General features: G+C 53.0%; 1 protein-coding gene and 1 long non-coding RNA gene across 2 annotated transcripts; one reads left to right on the plus strand and one right to left on the minus strand.

The window, feature by feature from the left end:
* Nucleotides 1-9085: 9085 nt before the first annotated feature.
* On the minus strand, nt 9086-10019 carry LOC135192783 (uncharacterized). Its single transcript, XR_010309029.1, has 3 exons — nt 9999-10019; nt 9542-9605; nt 9086-9108 (listed from the first exon to the last, which is right to left on the minus strand). It is a non-coding gene; the product is annotated as an uncharacterized LOC135192783 (long non-coding RNA).
* Nucleotides 10020-11820: 1801 nt separating this feature from the next.
* On the plus strand, nt 11821-14762 carry LOC135192654 (serine/threonine-protein kinase PAK 3-like). Its single transcript, XM_064175926.1, has 6 exons — nt 11821-11942; nt 12046-12163; nt 12821-12920; nt 13150-13346; nt 14071-14208; nt 14676-14762. Exons 1-6 carry the CDS (start codon nt 11821-11823, stop codon nt 14760-14762), a joined length of 762 nt encoding a protein of 253 aa, XP_064031996.1.
* Nucleotides 14763-15499: the final 737 nt, after the last annotated feature.

Below are 15499 nucleotides of genomic sequence, written 5' to 3' on the forward strand. Positions count from 1 at the left end.
GGAATGGCCTAGCCTGGAATCCCCTGCACCATTCTGCAGCTTTCCAGCTGCGTCACACACTGGCAAAAGAAACTTTCTCCTAGCTGCTTTCCTTTGAAGCAGAAACACGTTTACATCCTAGCCCCATTGAAGAACCATAGAAATGCCGGTTAGAAAAAGCACTCCTTCTGCTTGTAGACCCAGCCAGGAATGGCCTAGCCTGGAATCCCCTGCACCATTCTGCAGGTTTCCAGCTGCGTCACACACTGGCAAAAGAAACTTTCTCCTAGCTGCTTTCCTTTGAAGCAGAAACACGTTTACATCCTAGCCCCATTGAAGAACCATAGAAATGCCGGTTAGAAAAAGCATTACTTCTGCGTGTAGACCCAGCCAGGAATGGCCTAGCCTGGAATCCCCTGCACCATTCTGCAGCTTTCCAGCTGCGTCACACACTGGCAAAAGAAACTTTCTCCTAGCTGCTTTCCTTTGAAGCAGAAACACGTTTACATCCTAGCCCCACTGAAGAACCATAGAAATGCCGGTTAGAAAAAGCATTACTTCTGTGTGTAGACCCAGTCAGGAATGGCCTAGCCTGGAATCCCCTGCACCATTCTGCAGCTTTCCAGCTCCCTCACACACTGGCAAAAGAAACTTTCTCCTAGCTGCTTTCCTTTGAAGCAGAAACACGTTTACATCCTAGCCCCATTGAAGAACCATAGAAATGCCGGTTAGAAAAAGCACTACTTCTGCTTGTAGACCCAGCCAGGAATGGCCTAGCCTGGAATCCCCTGCACCATTCTGCAGGTTTCCAGCTCCCTCACACACTGGCAAAAGAAACTTTCTCCTAGCTGCTTTCCTTTGAAGCAGAAACACGTTTACATCCTAGCCCCATTGAAGAACCATAGAAATGCCGGTTAGAAAAAGCATTACTTCTGTGAGTAGACCCAGCCAGGAATGGCCTAGCCTGGAATCCCCTGCACCATTCTGCAGCTTTCCAGCTCCCTCACACACTGGCAAAAGAAACTTTCTCCTAGCTGCTTTCCTTTGAAGCAGAAACACGTTTACATCCTAGCCCCATTGAAGAACCATAGAAATGCCGGTTAGAAAAAGCATTACTTCTGTGTGTAGACCCAGCCAGGAATGGCCTAGCCTGGAATCCCCTGCACCATTCTGCAGCTTTCCAGCTGCGTCACACTCTGGCAAAAGAAACTTTCTCCTAGCTGCTTTCCTTTGAAGCAGAAACACGTTTACATCCTAGCCCCATTGAAGAACCATAGAAATGCCGGTTAGAAAAAGCACTCCTTCTGCGTGTAGACCCAGCCAGGAATGGCCTAGCCTGGAATCCCCTGCACCATTCTGCAGGTTTCCAGCGCCCTCACACACTGGCAAAAGAAACTTTCTCCTAGCTGCTTTCCTTTGAAGCAGAAACACGTTTACATCCTAGCCCCATTGAAGAACCATAGAAATGCCGGTTAGAAAAAGCACTACTTCTGTGTGTAGACCCAGCCAGGAATGGCCTAGCCTGGAATCCCCTGCACCATTCTGCAGCTTTCCAGCTCCCTCACACACTGGCAAAAGAAACTTTCTCCTAGCTGCTTTCCTTTGAAGCAGAAACACGTTTACATCCTAGCCCCATTGAAGAACCATAGAAATGCCGGTTAGAAAAAGCATTACTTCTGTGTGTAGACCCAGCCAGGAATGGCCTAGCCTGGAATCCCCTGCACCATTCTGCAGCTTTCCAGCTCCCTCACACACTGGCAAAAGAAACTTTCTCCTAGCTGCTTTCCTTTGAAGCAGAAACACGTTTACATCCTAGCCCCATTGAAGAACCATAGAAATGCCGGTTAGAAAAAGCACTCCTTCTGCGTGTAGACCCAGCCAGGAATGGCCTAGCCTGGAATGCCCTGCACCATTCTGCAGGTTTCCAGCTCCCTCACACACTGGCAAAAGAAACTTTCTCCTAGCTGCTTTCCTTTGAAGCAGAAACACGTTTACCTCCTAGCCCCACTGAAGAACCATAGAAATGCCGGTTAGAAAAAGCACTCCTTCTGCGTGTAGACCCAGGCAGGAATGGCCTAGCCTGGAATGCCCTGCACCATTCTGCAGCTTTCCAGCTCCCTCACACACTGGCAAAAGAAACTTTCTCCTAGCTGCTTTCCTTTGAAGCAGAAACACGTTTACCTCCTAGCCCCACTGAAGAACCATAGAAATGCCGGTTAGAAAAAGCACTCCTTCTGCGTGTAGACCCAGCCAGGAATGGCCTAGCCTGGAATCCCCTGCACCATTCTGCAGCTTTCCAGCTCCCTCACACACTGGCAAAAGAAACTTTCTCCTAGCTGCTTTCCTTTGAAGCAGAAACACGTTTACATCCTAGCCCCACTGAAGAACCATAGAAATCCCGGTTAGAAAAAGCATTACTTCTGTGTGTAGACCAAGCCAGGAATGGCCTAGCCGGGAATCCCCTGCACCATTCTGCAGCTTTCCAGCTGCCTCACACACTGGCAAAAGAAACTTTCTCCTAGCTGCTTTCCTTTGAAGCAGAAACACGTTTACATCCTAGCCCCATTGAAGAACCATAGAAATGCCGGTTAGAAAAAGCATTACTTCTGTGTGTAGACCCAGCCAGGAATGGCCTAGCCTGGAATCCCCTGCACCATTCTGCAGCTTTCCAGGCTCCCTCACACACTGGCAAAAGAAACTTTCTCCTAGCTGCTTTCCTTTGAAGCAGAAACACGTTTACATCCTAGCCCCATTGAAGAACCATAGAAATGCCGGTTAGAAAAAGCATTACTTCTGCGTGTAGACCCAGCCAGGAATGGCCTAGCCTGGAATCCCCTGCACCATTCTGCAGCTTTCCAGCTCCCTCACACACTGGCAAAAGAAACTTTCTCCTAGCTGCTTTCCTTTGAAGCAGAAACACGTTTACATCCTAGCCCCATTGAAGAACCATAGAAATGCCGGTTAGAAAAAGCATTACTTCTGCGTGTAGACCCAGTCAGGAATGGCCTAGCCTTGAATGCCCTGCACCATTCTGCAGCTTTCCAGCTGCGTCACAAACTGGCAAAAGAAACTTTCTCCTAGCTGCTTTCCTTTGAAGCAGAAACACGTTTACCTCCTAGCCCCACTGAAGAACCATAGAAATGCCGGTTAGAAAAAGCACTCCTTCTGCGTGTAGACCCAGCCAGGAATGGCCTAGCCTGGAATCCCCTGCACCATTCTGCAGCTTTCCAGCTCCCTCACACACTGGCAAAAGAAACTTTCTCCTAGCTGCTTTCCTTTGAAGCAGAAACACGTTTACATCCTAGCCCCACTGAAGAACCATAGAAAACCCGGTTAGAAAAAGCACTACTTCTGTGTGTAGACCAAGCCAGGAATGGCCTAGCCTGGAATCCCCTGCACCATTCTGCAGCTTTCCAGCTGCCTCACACACTGGCAAAAGAAACTTTCTCCTAGCTGCTTTCCTTTCAAGCAGAAACACCTTTACATCCTAGACCATGGAAGAACCATAGTAATGCCGGCTAGAAAAAGCACTCCTTCTGATTATAGACGCAGCCAGGAATGGCCTAGCCTGGAATCCCCTGCACCATTCTGCAGCTTTCCAGCTCCCTCACACACTGGCAAAAGAAACTTTCTCCTAGCTCCTTGCCTTTCAAGGAGAAACACTTTTGGGTCCTAGCCCCATTGAAGAACCATAGAAATGTCGGTTAGAAAAAGCACTCCTTCTGCTTATAGACCCAGCCAGGAATGGCCTAGCCTGGAATCCCCTGCACCATTCTGCAGCTTTCCAGCTCCCTCACACACTGGCAAAAGAAATTTTCTCCTAGCTGCTTTCCTTTGAAGCAGAAACACCTTTACATCCTAGCCCCATTGAAGAACCATAAAAATGCCGGTTAGAAAAAGCACTCCTTCTGCTTATAGACCCAGCCAGGAATGGCCTAGCCTGGAATCCCCTGCACCATTCTGCAGCTTTCCAGCTCCCTCACACACTGGCAAAAGAAACTTTCTCCTAGCTCCTTGCCTTTCTAGCAGAAACACGTTTACAACCTAGCCCCACTGAAGAACCATAGAAATACCGGTTAGAAAAAGCACTCCTTCTGCTTATAGACCCAGCCAGGAATGGCCTAGCCTGGAATCCCCTGCACCATTCTGCAGCTTTCCAGCTCCCTCACACACTGGCAAAAGAAACTTTCTCCTAGCTCCTTTCCTTTCAAGCAGAAACACGTCTACATCCTAGCCCCATTGAAGAACCATAGAAATGTCGGTTAGAAAAAGCACTCCTTCTGCCTATAGACCCAGTCAGGAATGGCCTAGCCTAGAATCCCCTGCACCATTCTGCAGCTGTCCAGCTCCCTCACACACTGGCAAAAGAAATTTTCTCCTAGCTCCTTCCCTTTGAAGCAGAAACACGTCTACATCCTAGACCCATTGAAGAACCATAGAAATGCCGGTTAGAAAAACATCCGTCTGCTTATACACCCAGCCAGGAATGGCCTAGCCTGGAATCCCCTGCACCATTCTGCAGCTTTCCAGCTCCCTCACACACTGGCAAAAGAAACTTTCTCCTAGCTGCTTTCCTTGGAAGCAGAAACACGTTTACATCCTAGCCCCATGGAAGAACCATAGAAATGCCGGTTAGAAAAAGCACTCCTTCTGCTTATAGACCCAGCCAGGAATGGCCTAGCCTGGAATGCCCTGCACCATTCTGCAGCTTTCCAGCTCCCTCACACACTCGCAAAAGAAACTTTCTCCTAGCTCCTTTCCTTTGAAGCAGAAACACCTTTACATCCTAGCCCCATTGAAGAACCATAGAAATGCCGGTTAGAAAAAGCACTCCTTCTGCTTAGAGACCCAGCCAGGAATGGCCTAGCCTGGAGTCCCCTGCACCATTCTGCAGCTTTCCAGCTCCCTCACACTCTGGCAAAAGAAACTTTCTCCTAGCTCCTTTCCGTTCAAGCAGAAACACGTTTACATCCTAGCCCCATTGAAGAACCATAGAAATGCCGGTTAGAAAAAGCACTCCTTCTGCTTATAGCCCCAGTCAGGAATGGCCTGGCCTGGAGTCCCCTGCACCATTCTGCAGCTTTCCAGCTGCGTCACACACTGGCAAAAGAAACTTTCTCCTAGCTGCTTTCCTTTGAAGCAGAAACACGTTTACATCCTAGCCCCATTGAAGAACCATAGAAATGCCGTTTAGAAAAAGCATCCTGTCCCTGTCACCCCCAAGGGGTCTCTCTTCCCCCCCTCTCCCCCGGCTCCACCTCTTGTGTCGCCGCCCCCTCGGCCCCACCCTCGGCTCCCATTGGCTGAGGGCAGGGCGAGGCTGCTGGCTGCCACCTGTGGCGTGCAGGTAGCTTCATGACGGGGCTGGGGGGCACCTAAGGTCCGTCTGGGGCCACTGAGGGCCCTGCTGAGGCCACCAGAGGAACATCTGGGGCCGCCAGGAGGCCAGCAGGAGGTGTCAGCCCCCCCTGCTGTGTGTGCCTGCTGTGGAGGCCCTGTAGGCTGCAAGCAGGCTCATTGATGCCCTCTCTGCCTGGGCATGTCTCTGCCTGCACCAGGGGCAAAGGATAACAAAGGGGCACAACAGACTGGGGCCATAGACTCAGTTGCCCAGGACACCTGATTGTGTAAGCCCCACACGCCCAGCTCGGGCCTGCCTGGTGCTGGGCCCAGGGGATGCCCATGTTTGGAGCCCAGGCCTGTGGGTTTTGCCCAGCATGGTGAGGTTTGGCTGACTGCCAACCTGGTTGGTCATTGGAGTGGCCAATGAGGCCATTGCCTCTCGGCCCACAGTTAATAAGTAGGGGTGCAGAGGCTCACCTGCAGCCTGCCCACATCCCCTGCGGCTCCGCTCTATTGCCTGCCTGCCTGCCTGCTGCCTTGCAGCTGTGTGCCTGCCTTTAGCCAGCATCAGACCCGTGCTCAGACTGCACAGAGTCCTGCCTCTGCCCCTGCAGATCCTGCCTGCGTGCCCCTGAAGAGAGCAGCCAGCAGGAGCCAGCAGCACAAGGCCAGAGGCTGCCATTTGCCCTGACGCCAGAGGATTCCAGCCTCAGAGTCCACAGGCAGAGACCCTGAAGCACTGGACACTGGGCACAGGCTGAGGCAGCCCCAGAGGGTGATTGCTAAGAGCTGTGAGCAGATGCCTCTGTGACTTCTGTCACCTCTGCCATAGAGCAGAGAGCAGCTTTCAGCTCAGCTTTGCTGGGCAAACAGTCTGAGCCCCCAGGTGGCACTGAGCCGCGGGAAACTCTCTCTGGGCATAGTTTGAATGTTTGCTGGCTCTGAATAAGCTCCTGCAGAGAGAGATTCCCAGAATGGCTTCAGAACCTGTAAAGAACAATTCCATATTAGAGCTCAGTGGCTGGGGGTGGCCAGAGTTGGAATATTGGAGTTTAATAACTGTACCTATTGTTAGAACTCTCCTCTGGCATTCATTCACTGCTCCCCTCCGCCAGATCGGCCACGGCAATGCCCCCGCCACAGACATGAGTGCGATGAAGAGGAGGCTGAGGGCAGACCTCATCACTGTCTGCAGCTACCTGAAAGGGTGTTGTGGAGAGGCTGGTGCTGCTCTCTTCTCCCAGCTGACAGGACAAGAGGGAATGGCCTCAGGCTGCAGCTGGGTAGGTTTAGACTGGCGATTAGGGAAGTGTTTTTCCCAGCAGGAGCGGCCAGGCACTGGAATGGGCTGCCCAGGGAGGTGGCTGAGTCACCGCCCCTGGATGTGCTTCAAAGTCGTCTGGATGTGGTGCTTGGGAGTATGGTTTAAGGTGCACCTTGCAGAGTAGGGATCATGGTGGGACCTGGTGACCTTGAGGGGCTTCTCCAAGCTGAATGTTTCTGTGGCTCTGTTCTGTGTGGTGCCTCGGCTGTGGGCTGAGGCAGGGCCCTTAGCTCAGACCAGGATGTTCCCCACCCTGTGTCCTGTCTCTGTACTAGGCTGGTGGTGGACAGGCTCTGTCAGTGTCCAAGCAGTGCTATTACATTTTCTGGCACCAAATGTAGCTGTTTATGGTTTTTTAACAAGCAGACTTATTTTTGTCTGGCTTCTGGTGTCTCCTGCTTGGGTTGTAAACTGCTAAGTAGGAAGAACTTGCCTGGGTGTTCATTTGGAGCATTCCCTGTGCTGGGATCTGATTTGCTCAGCACTGGTGAGGCCACATCTTGAGGACTGGGTTCAGTTTTGGGGCCCTCACTCCAAGAAAGACATTGAGGGGATGGAATAGGTCCAGAGAAGGGTAAGAGAACTGGTGAAGGGTGTGGAGAACAGGTCTGGTGAGGAGCAGCTGAGGGAGCTGGGGTTGTTTGGCCTGGAGAAATGCAGGCTCAGGGGAGACCTTCTTGCTCTCTGCAGCTCCCTGAAAGGAGTGACAGAATGAGAGGAGATGGCATCATGCTGCACCAGGGGTGCTTAGGTTGGGTATTAGAAGACACTTCTTGACTGAAAGGGCTCTCAAAGACTGGAAGAGGCTCCCCAGGGAGGTGGTTGAATCCCCCTCCCTGCAGGCATTTCTAAGAGGCAGAGATGTGGTGCAAAGGGTCATGGTTTAGCACCAGACTTGGCAGAGGTAGGGAATGATTGGACTTGATGGGTTTAAAGATGTTTTCCAACCAGAATAATTCTATGACTCTGTGATTGCTCTTCCTCAGAGCTGCCATTGGACTTTCTAGGCTCTGGCCTCTGTTAGACTGCTGTGTTACTCCTGGGAAAGCAGCAAACCCCTGTGAGTATGGTACTTGCAGTGGGATCATGCTTGCTGCATGCAGTTACTGACACGGGGCTTTCTTTGGCAGGCTTCTGATGGCTGCCATGAGGGGGTGAGATTTCTCCATCAAACTGTATTTACATGGCAGAGTGGCTGGAGTGTTAAAGTGAGAGAGAACTGCAGCCTGGATTTGTTCTTCAGGGCCAAGGTGACAAGCTTGCTTTTTCAAACACAGGACAGTGCAGGTGGGTAGGGGCCTCTGGCCAGCTTTGAATCTGCCTGTCTGTCTGTCTTGGCTGGGCTGGATCACCTGGTTGCCCTGCACGTGCTGAGTATTGGCACTCAGGATGATCTTCTCCATGACCTTCCCTGGCACCAAGATGAGGCTGACACAGGGCCAGTAGCAAGCAAAGGTCTGAGCAGCAGAGCACAGCGATGTCTCCACCCTTGCTGTGCAGTCAGTTAAAGAGCTAAACCCACTGCTGCTTCTGGTTTGCAGTGGGCAGATGGTGAGGTGCCAGGCTGCTGCTGCTGCTCTGGAGGGGAGCAGGTTGCTGCAGAAGTGGCTCAGGGAATGGCAGAATGGTTTGGGTTGGAAAGCATCTCCAATGGTCATCCAGTCCAACCCTCCCTCCAGTAAGCAGGGTCAGCCTCAGCTAGATCAGGTGGCCCAAAGCCCTGCCAAGCTTCACCTTGAATATCTGCAGGGATGGAGCCTCTACTACTTCCCTGGGCAACCTGCTCCACACCCTCACAGCGCAGAACTTTTCCCTACCATCCAATCTCAGTCTGCTCTGCTCTGCTTTGCAGCCTTTGTCCCTTGTCCTGTCACTGCAGGCCTTTGTAAACAATCTTTCTGTATCCTTCTTGTAGACCCCTTCAGGTACTGGAGGGCTGCTGTTAGCTCTCCCCGGAGCCTTCTCTTCTCCTGGCTGGCTAACCCCAGCTCCCTCAGCCTGTCAGAGCACACAGAGCAGCTGAAGTGCAGTGCAGTATCCCTGAATTAATGGTGAAACCTTTGGGCAGTACTAGAAATAGTTTCCTTCATTCTTAGATCATTTCACACCTCTGTGAAGCTGAGTGAAGAGATCAGAACATCTTCCTCATTCCACTAGGACACAGCAATGAGTCACTTACAGAGCCTGTAGAGTGTGTGCTGCTTGTTGTTGTCACGTTCATGTCATGGGGGTTTTGCTTGAAAACAACCAAAAGATCATTCCTTAACAAAAGCCCCAAAGCAAAACCCAACCAACCAGAGCCAAACCTTAATCCTTTAAAGCAGAAAAGGCAGAGACATAACCAAAGTAGCTGTTTTACTGCCAACAGTGCCAGAGATGTGGCCAGCACAGCAAAGATGATCCCAACTCCTTCAGGTTGTCAGGATCATTTTCTTGGTATCCCCAGGTCAGAAGTGCACTTCCTACAGCCATGAGAGAAGTGCAGAAGGGTGAGGGAGAATGATGGTGAAACATCTCAGGTTGTTCATCAGGCACAAGGGGAAGTGAGCAGATTCTTTTTCATTTGGTGGGTTCAGTGCCACGAGTGGCTGTTGAGGGAAGAACTCGGTGGAGTTATCAATCAGAATGGTTTGGTTGGGAGGGACCTTAAAGCTGAGCTAGTCCCAACCCCCTGCCTCGGGCAGGGACACCTCCCACCAGAGCAGCTTGTTCAAGACCCAACCTGGCCTTGAACATCTCCAGGGATGGGGCATCCACAGCCTCCCTGGGCAACCCCTCCCAGTGTCTCACCACCCTGGGGGGACTCTTTTTTTCCTTCCAAAGCAGTCAGTACTCAGAAAGATTATCCTGAGGGGGAGAAGTTTTGGCAGCACACTGACTTTTGTCTTCTCTCACCTTTCTGGTGCAGTTCCTGTTCCACCTGCGGCGCTCCCCATTGCTGCAGCTCTTCAATAGCAGCCTGGATGAATCCTCTTATTGCCATCACCACTTTGCTAGGCAAGAGCTCAGCCACTCTCTCACCATGATCCAGCCCCTCCCTATGCATCTTCCTCCCACAGACCTCCCGAGGTGAGTCCCTGTGTAAGAGCAAGAGCAGGATGGATGCAAAGTGAATGTTCATCAGAGCAGCTCTGTTCCAGCACAGAGACCTCAGCTCTGTATCTGTAAGCGAGGTGATTATTAAAGGAGGAGATGAGACAAGCTGTTATGTCTGCAGGAGCTTACAGCTTTGATTAGAAACAAACCCAACACAAAACCAAACACCAGCAAAACCCACCCCAAAACAGCCTCCCCAGCCCACCCTGCCAAGCCAGGAGATGGCTTTTGGCCAACCATGAAGATTAACACTCACTTCTTTGGCTTTCTTCTTCCCCAGCCAGTGCTTCTGGACAGCAGCAGCATTCTCCCTGACAGAGCCCTACTGATGGATCCTTTCTCCCAGATAGTATCTGCCTTGGTGAGGTACAGTGAAACAGGTTCTCTTTCTGTGCATTCCCTCCCTCCTGCCATGCAGCATCACTGCCAGTATCAAACACAGTGTTTGCAGAGCCCACTTAGCACAGTGGCATCATCTGCATGCTGCCAGGGTTAAGGCAATGTCCTGCTGTGCTCAGGATGTGTTCTCGACTGAGTAACATTTCTCATGGGAGCTTGGCAGTGAATGTGGTCCCATCCCATGCCTGGAAAGAGGCAGGGAACCTTGAAGCTAAGCAGAGCAGTTGGATTTCAGACGCTGGGTGTCGTTAGCAGCCACTCCTGTGCCGTGTCGCGGCTGAGCTAAGTGCTCAGCTCTGGCCCTTTCCAGACCCCAGGTGTGTGTCACTATCCAGACCTGCCTTCCCAGTGCCTCTCCAGTGGGCAGGCCTGGAGAGCTGTGTTTCAGTCTTGCCAGGCTTTGTGATGGAGCTGGAGAACAGAAATGCTGTGAGGCACAGAGCAGTTATGGGGCGAGGGTGCAGAGGCAGCTGCATTTCACTGCTCTCTCTGGACTCTCCCTGTTCTTTGCCTTTGGCTTCTTTCCCCTCCTGTCCTTTCTAGTCCTGCTGGGGAGGGCCCTTCAACCAGTAGCTGTTGAACTGCCCGCAGGTGGGAGGAGGTGAAGCAAACTCATCTTCACAGAACGGTGGGGTTGGAAGGGATCTCTGAAGGTGACCCAGTCCAGCTCCCCTGCTAAAGCAGGTTCACCTAGAGCAGCTTGCCCAGGATGGCATCCAGGTGGGCTTGGAGTCTCTCCAGAGAAGGAGACTCCACCATCTCTGTGAGCAGGCCTGGTCTGTGCTCCAGCACCCTCACAGTAAAGAAGTACTTTCTTGGGTAGAAGTGAAAGCTCCTGGGCCCTACTTTGTGTCCACTGCCTCGTGTCCTATCACTGGGCAGCACTGCAGAGAGTCTGGCCCCATCCCAGTGACCCTTACTCTTCAGGTACTGATCAGATACCCTCTCACTCTTCTCTTCTCCAGGCTGAACAGCCCCAGGCCTCTCTCTCACTCTTCTCTTCCCCGGGCTGAACAGCCCCAAGTCTCCCTCTCACTCTTCTCCAGGCTGAACAGCCCCAGGTCTCCCTCTCACTCTTCTCTTCCCCAGGCTGAACAGCCCCAGGCCTCCCTCTCACTCTTCTCTTCCCCAAGCTGAACAGCCCCAGGCCTCCCTCTCACTCTTCTCTTCCCCAGGCTGAACAGCCCCAGGTCTCCCTCTCACTCTTCTCTTCCCCAGGCTGAACAGCCCCAGGCCTCCCTCTCACTCTTCTCTTCCCCAGGCTGAACAGCCCCAGGTCTCCCTCTCACTCTTCTCTTCCCCAGGCTGAACAGCCCCAGGTCTCTCAGCTTCTCCTTGCAAGAGAGATGCTCTCCTGATCCCTTTAGGACTGCTCTGAGGCTGAGGTGCTAAGTGAGGTCCAGCTGAGGAGAATGCAGGGCCAGACAGTGCTGGGAGAGATCTATGGCTGCACATCTGAAGAGCATTTGTAGAGGTTTACAAGGCCAAATGTAGGTGGCCTTATGTCCTGTAGCTAGTAGCCAAGGCAGCAGAGAAGCAGGAGGTTGTGAAGCAAGGTCCTGAGCTGCCGTGGCCAATACCAGGCCAGTCTGGCACAGCTCGGCCGTGGCGCTCCAGCGGCACTCGCTGTGTGTTCCTTCTGAGCTGCTGCAACAGGCTGCTCCCCTTCCTGCTTTGCCATGCCACTGCAGGTGGCTATCAAGCACATTAACATCCAGAAAGAGGCAGAGGTGGTTCTCCTGAGTGAAATCAGGTTCATCAAGGGCAACAAGAGCCCAAACCTTGTCAACTACTTAGACAGGTGAGGAGCTGTGTTACCACGTCAGTGGTGGTCCCCATCCTGCCAGCCAGTTTACAGATGAGTTCACTGGTGCTGATCTCCTCTGCCATTGCTTTCTTCTCAGCTACATGGCAGGTGAGGAGCTGCTGATTGGGATGGAGTACCTGGATGGAGGGTCCTTGGCCGATGTTGTCCTGGAGATGTGGATAGAGGAAGAGCAGACAGCAGCCATCTGTAGGGAGGTGAGGGACCCACGGGGTGATGTGCACAGGAGGGTGGTTGGCAGCAAGTGGTGAGAACATGAGCCATGTCCTCTCGAGAGGCTTCTGTTTCTCCTTTGCTTTTACAAGACGCAGAGGAAAGGACATCTGAAGTGCCCTGCCTGTCAGCAGCACTGCACTTCTTGCTCTCAGCTGCTCCACTCCTCTCTCCTCTTACTGTGCTCTCTCTTGGTCGTGGCAGTTTTGCTCTTCCCAGCCTTCCCAGGGCACCAGGCTCTTTCAAGTCTGCTGTAGAGCCCAACCATCCAGTCTGTGTCATGCAGCCTCCCACCCAACGTGATGCCCTTCATGCTGAAGGAAGGGACTTGCCTGCCTGGGCAAAACAGGGTCTGTCAGCTGGCTGGAGGTAGCAGAGCTGCAGCAGCAGCTGCTGTGCTGCCTTGCTTTCAGGGGAGAGTCTGCAGCAATGGACATTTCTCTTGCACAAGCTGCTGTGCCTTCCTTTAGAAGGTTGTTCTGTGCAAGTGCTGGAGCAGCCAGCTGTGCCTCTTGACAGCACAGTCTTCTGGCACTGCTCACAAGTCCTCTAGAACTGCAACCCCTCAGAGCCATTTCCTTTCTGCACTGATGGAATCAGGTCCTTCCTTCTGGCCCTTGTGTTTCTCTTTGCTCTGTCAGTGTCTGCAGGGCCTGGACTTCCTGCACTCCAACAGCATCGTCCACCGTGACATCAAAAGCTACAACATCCTGCTGGGCATGGACGGGGCCGTCAAAGTGGGTAGGTGTCCCTGGGCAGGGGCAGTGTTTGCAGGGCTGCTGTGGGGCTGCTCTTGCCTGACTGGCAGTTACCCAAAAGTGGTGCCTGTGCTCGTGGCCTGAGCTCTGCTGCAAGCTGAGAGGGCAGCTCCAGCCAGCAGAGAAGGGTGGAGAGGAAGGAGGTGCCCAGAGCTGCTTGGTGCCTGGCTTCACCATCCTAGCTGCTTTAACAAGCTTGTTTCTCTCCTCAGCTGACTTTGGACTCTGTGTTCAGCTCACCTGCGAGAAGAGCAAGATGAGGGAGTGCGTTGGGACCCCTCACTGGATGGCGCCAGAGGTGGTTAAGAGGGAGCCTTATGGTCCCAAGGTGGACATTTGGTCCCTTGGGATCACTGCCATCGAGATGGCAGAAGGAGAACCACCTTACAGCCACGAACAATACAGCAGGGTAAGGTGCACACAAGCAGCTGCCACTGCTGTGTCTGCTCTGAGATAAGATCTTGGTCACAGCAGCTGGAACTGGTCCCCCCAAGGCCTGCTTCTGCCAATGGCACTGGAGCACAGCAGCAGCAGCAGTAGTGTGCAGCTTGGGTTCCGTTAGGAGAGGACCCTCGGAGCAGAGGCGACACAGAGGCAGATGAAAATGTGCCAGCCTGGACACTTGCCCTGGGAATTTGAACTCTCTTGGGCTGTGTCTTGAGAGATTTCCAAGGGCAGGTGTCTCCAACTGGGGAGCTTTCAAGTGAAGTCTCCCAAGCCTAGTTCCAGGCAAGGGAGTCTTCCCAAACTGCCAGCAGTGCCCATGGCTCGCTCCTCAGCACAGGGCTGGGATTGCTCATGGCTCTGATCAGACCTGGTGACCATTTGTATCCAGTGGAGAGCAGGACATTGGAGCACCTTTGCTTGGTGGCAGTCAAATCTGCTTCTGCTGCTGTAGTTCATAGTGAGTGGGTCAGCCACAGCAGCCACCTGTCAAGGCCAGGCCATTTTGATGCTGGTATGCCTGTGGCTGCACCAGGGGCTCTTTGTTGGTTTGGCAATATCACCTCTGACCCTCTGCCAGAGAAGAAACTGCCTCTGGAAACTGGAGCTCAGAAAGCAAAGAGGAGGCTGTGTGAACATTGGTGGGGACGAGAGAAAGAGACCAAGTCCTGTCTTTGCTTCTTCTGCAGGTGGGAACCCTGATAGCCACCAAGGGGAGCCCAGAGCTGCAGAACCCAGGGCAGCTGTCAGCTGAGCTGCTGGACTTCCTGCAGCACTGCCTGGAGGTGGATGTGCAGAGGAGATGGTCTGCCAAGGAGCTTTTGGAGGTAAAATGCAAAGGGCTGCAAGGGAAGAAGCTGCAGTAGGAAGGGGTTTTCTCCCGGGCTCAACTTCGAGGCCCCTCCAGAGGCTGCTCACATTGGTGGCAACCTTGGTGCTGCTCAAGCGAAGAGTAAGCAGAGGGACAGAGTGGTTTGAGTGGGAAGGCACTGCTGCAGGTCGTCTAGGCCAAGGGCCCTGCAGGGAGCAGCCCATCCTCCACTGGAGCAGGCTGCTCAGAGCCCTACCGTGCTGCAAGCCAGGGCTGTGTCCGTCGCTGCTCTGCCCTGTGTCTGCTGCTCTGCTCCTGGTGCTGCAAACCTGCGCCTGGCTGGCCTGCAGAGCAGCAGCTGGGCCTGGACACCACTGGGCTCAGCATGTCCTAGAGGCACGGGGGCTTCCTCAGGAATGGCTTGAGGCTGGGAGGAGCTGAGGTTGGGAAGTAATGGTCCATGCTTGTTCTTCTCCTGGCCAGCACCCGTTTGTGACCGCAGCCGGACCTGTGTCCTGCCTGGTTCCTCTGATCGTGGCAGCCAAGGAGGCCAGGCAGGCCAGGCAGTAGAGCCTGAGGCCAGCCTGCTGGGACGTCTGGGAGCAGGGCTGGCAAAAGCTTTGAGCCAGGACGTAGGAAATAGACTGTCAGAGGTGCTGACCTGTGATAGTGGAGTCATCCCCCCCCGGAAGTGTTCAAGATCCATGTGGACATGGCACTTGGTGACATGGTTTAAAGGCCATGGAGGTGTTGATTTGAAGGTTGGGTTTAATGATTTGTGCATCCATAGAATGATCTGGGTTGGAAGGTACCTCAAAAATTCATCCAGTTCCAACCCCACTACCATGGGCAGGGACACCTCCCACTAGTCCAGGTTGCTCAAGGCCTCATCCAACCTGGCCCAGAACACCTCCGAGGAGAGGGCATGCAGAACCTCTCTGGGCAACCCCTTCCAGTGTCTCACCAGCCTCACTGGAAAGAATTTGTTCCTAATCTGCACTCTGAATCTCCCCTCCTCGAGCTTCAGTCTGTTGTCTCTCATCCTATCACCTGCCCTCACTCAGTTATCAGAGGGCATGGGATAGATTGCTGGATCACAAAACCCAAGGGAGTGTTTTCTGACCTCTCAGGTGTCTCCAAGATTGTCAGCAGCTCTGGGGCCATCAGAGACAACCCTCTGAAAGAAGACAGGAATGTTTCTACCTCAGAGGGTGTGATTCATCAGCTCACTGGGCCTTTGGCCCAGCAATCTCCCGTTTTGTGCACCCAAACTGGAGCTGTTTAGGGTGTAGCTGGTTCAGGGAGTG

This window comes from Pogoniulus pusillus, chromosome 43 (genome assembly GCF_015220805.1).
Source record: "Pogoniulus pusillus isolate bPogPus1 chromosome 43, bPogPus1.pri, whole genome shotgun sequence".
Taxonomy (NCBI): domain Eukaryota; kingdom Metazoa; phylum Chordata; class Aves; order Piciformes; family Lybiidae; genus Pogoniulus; species Pogoniulus pusillus.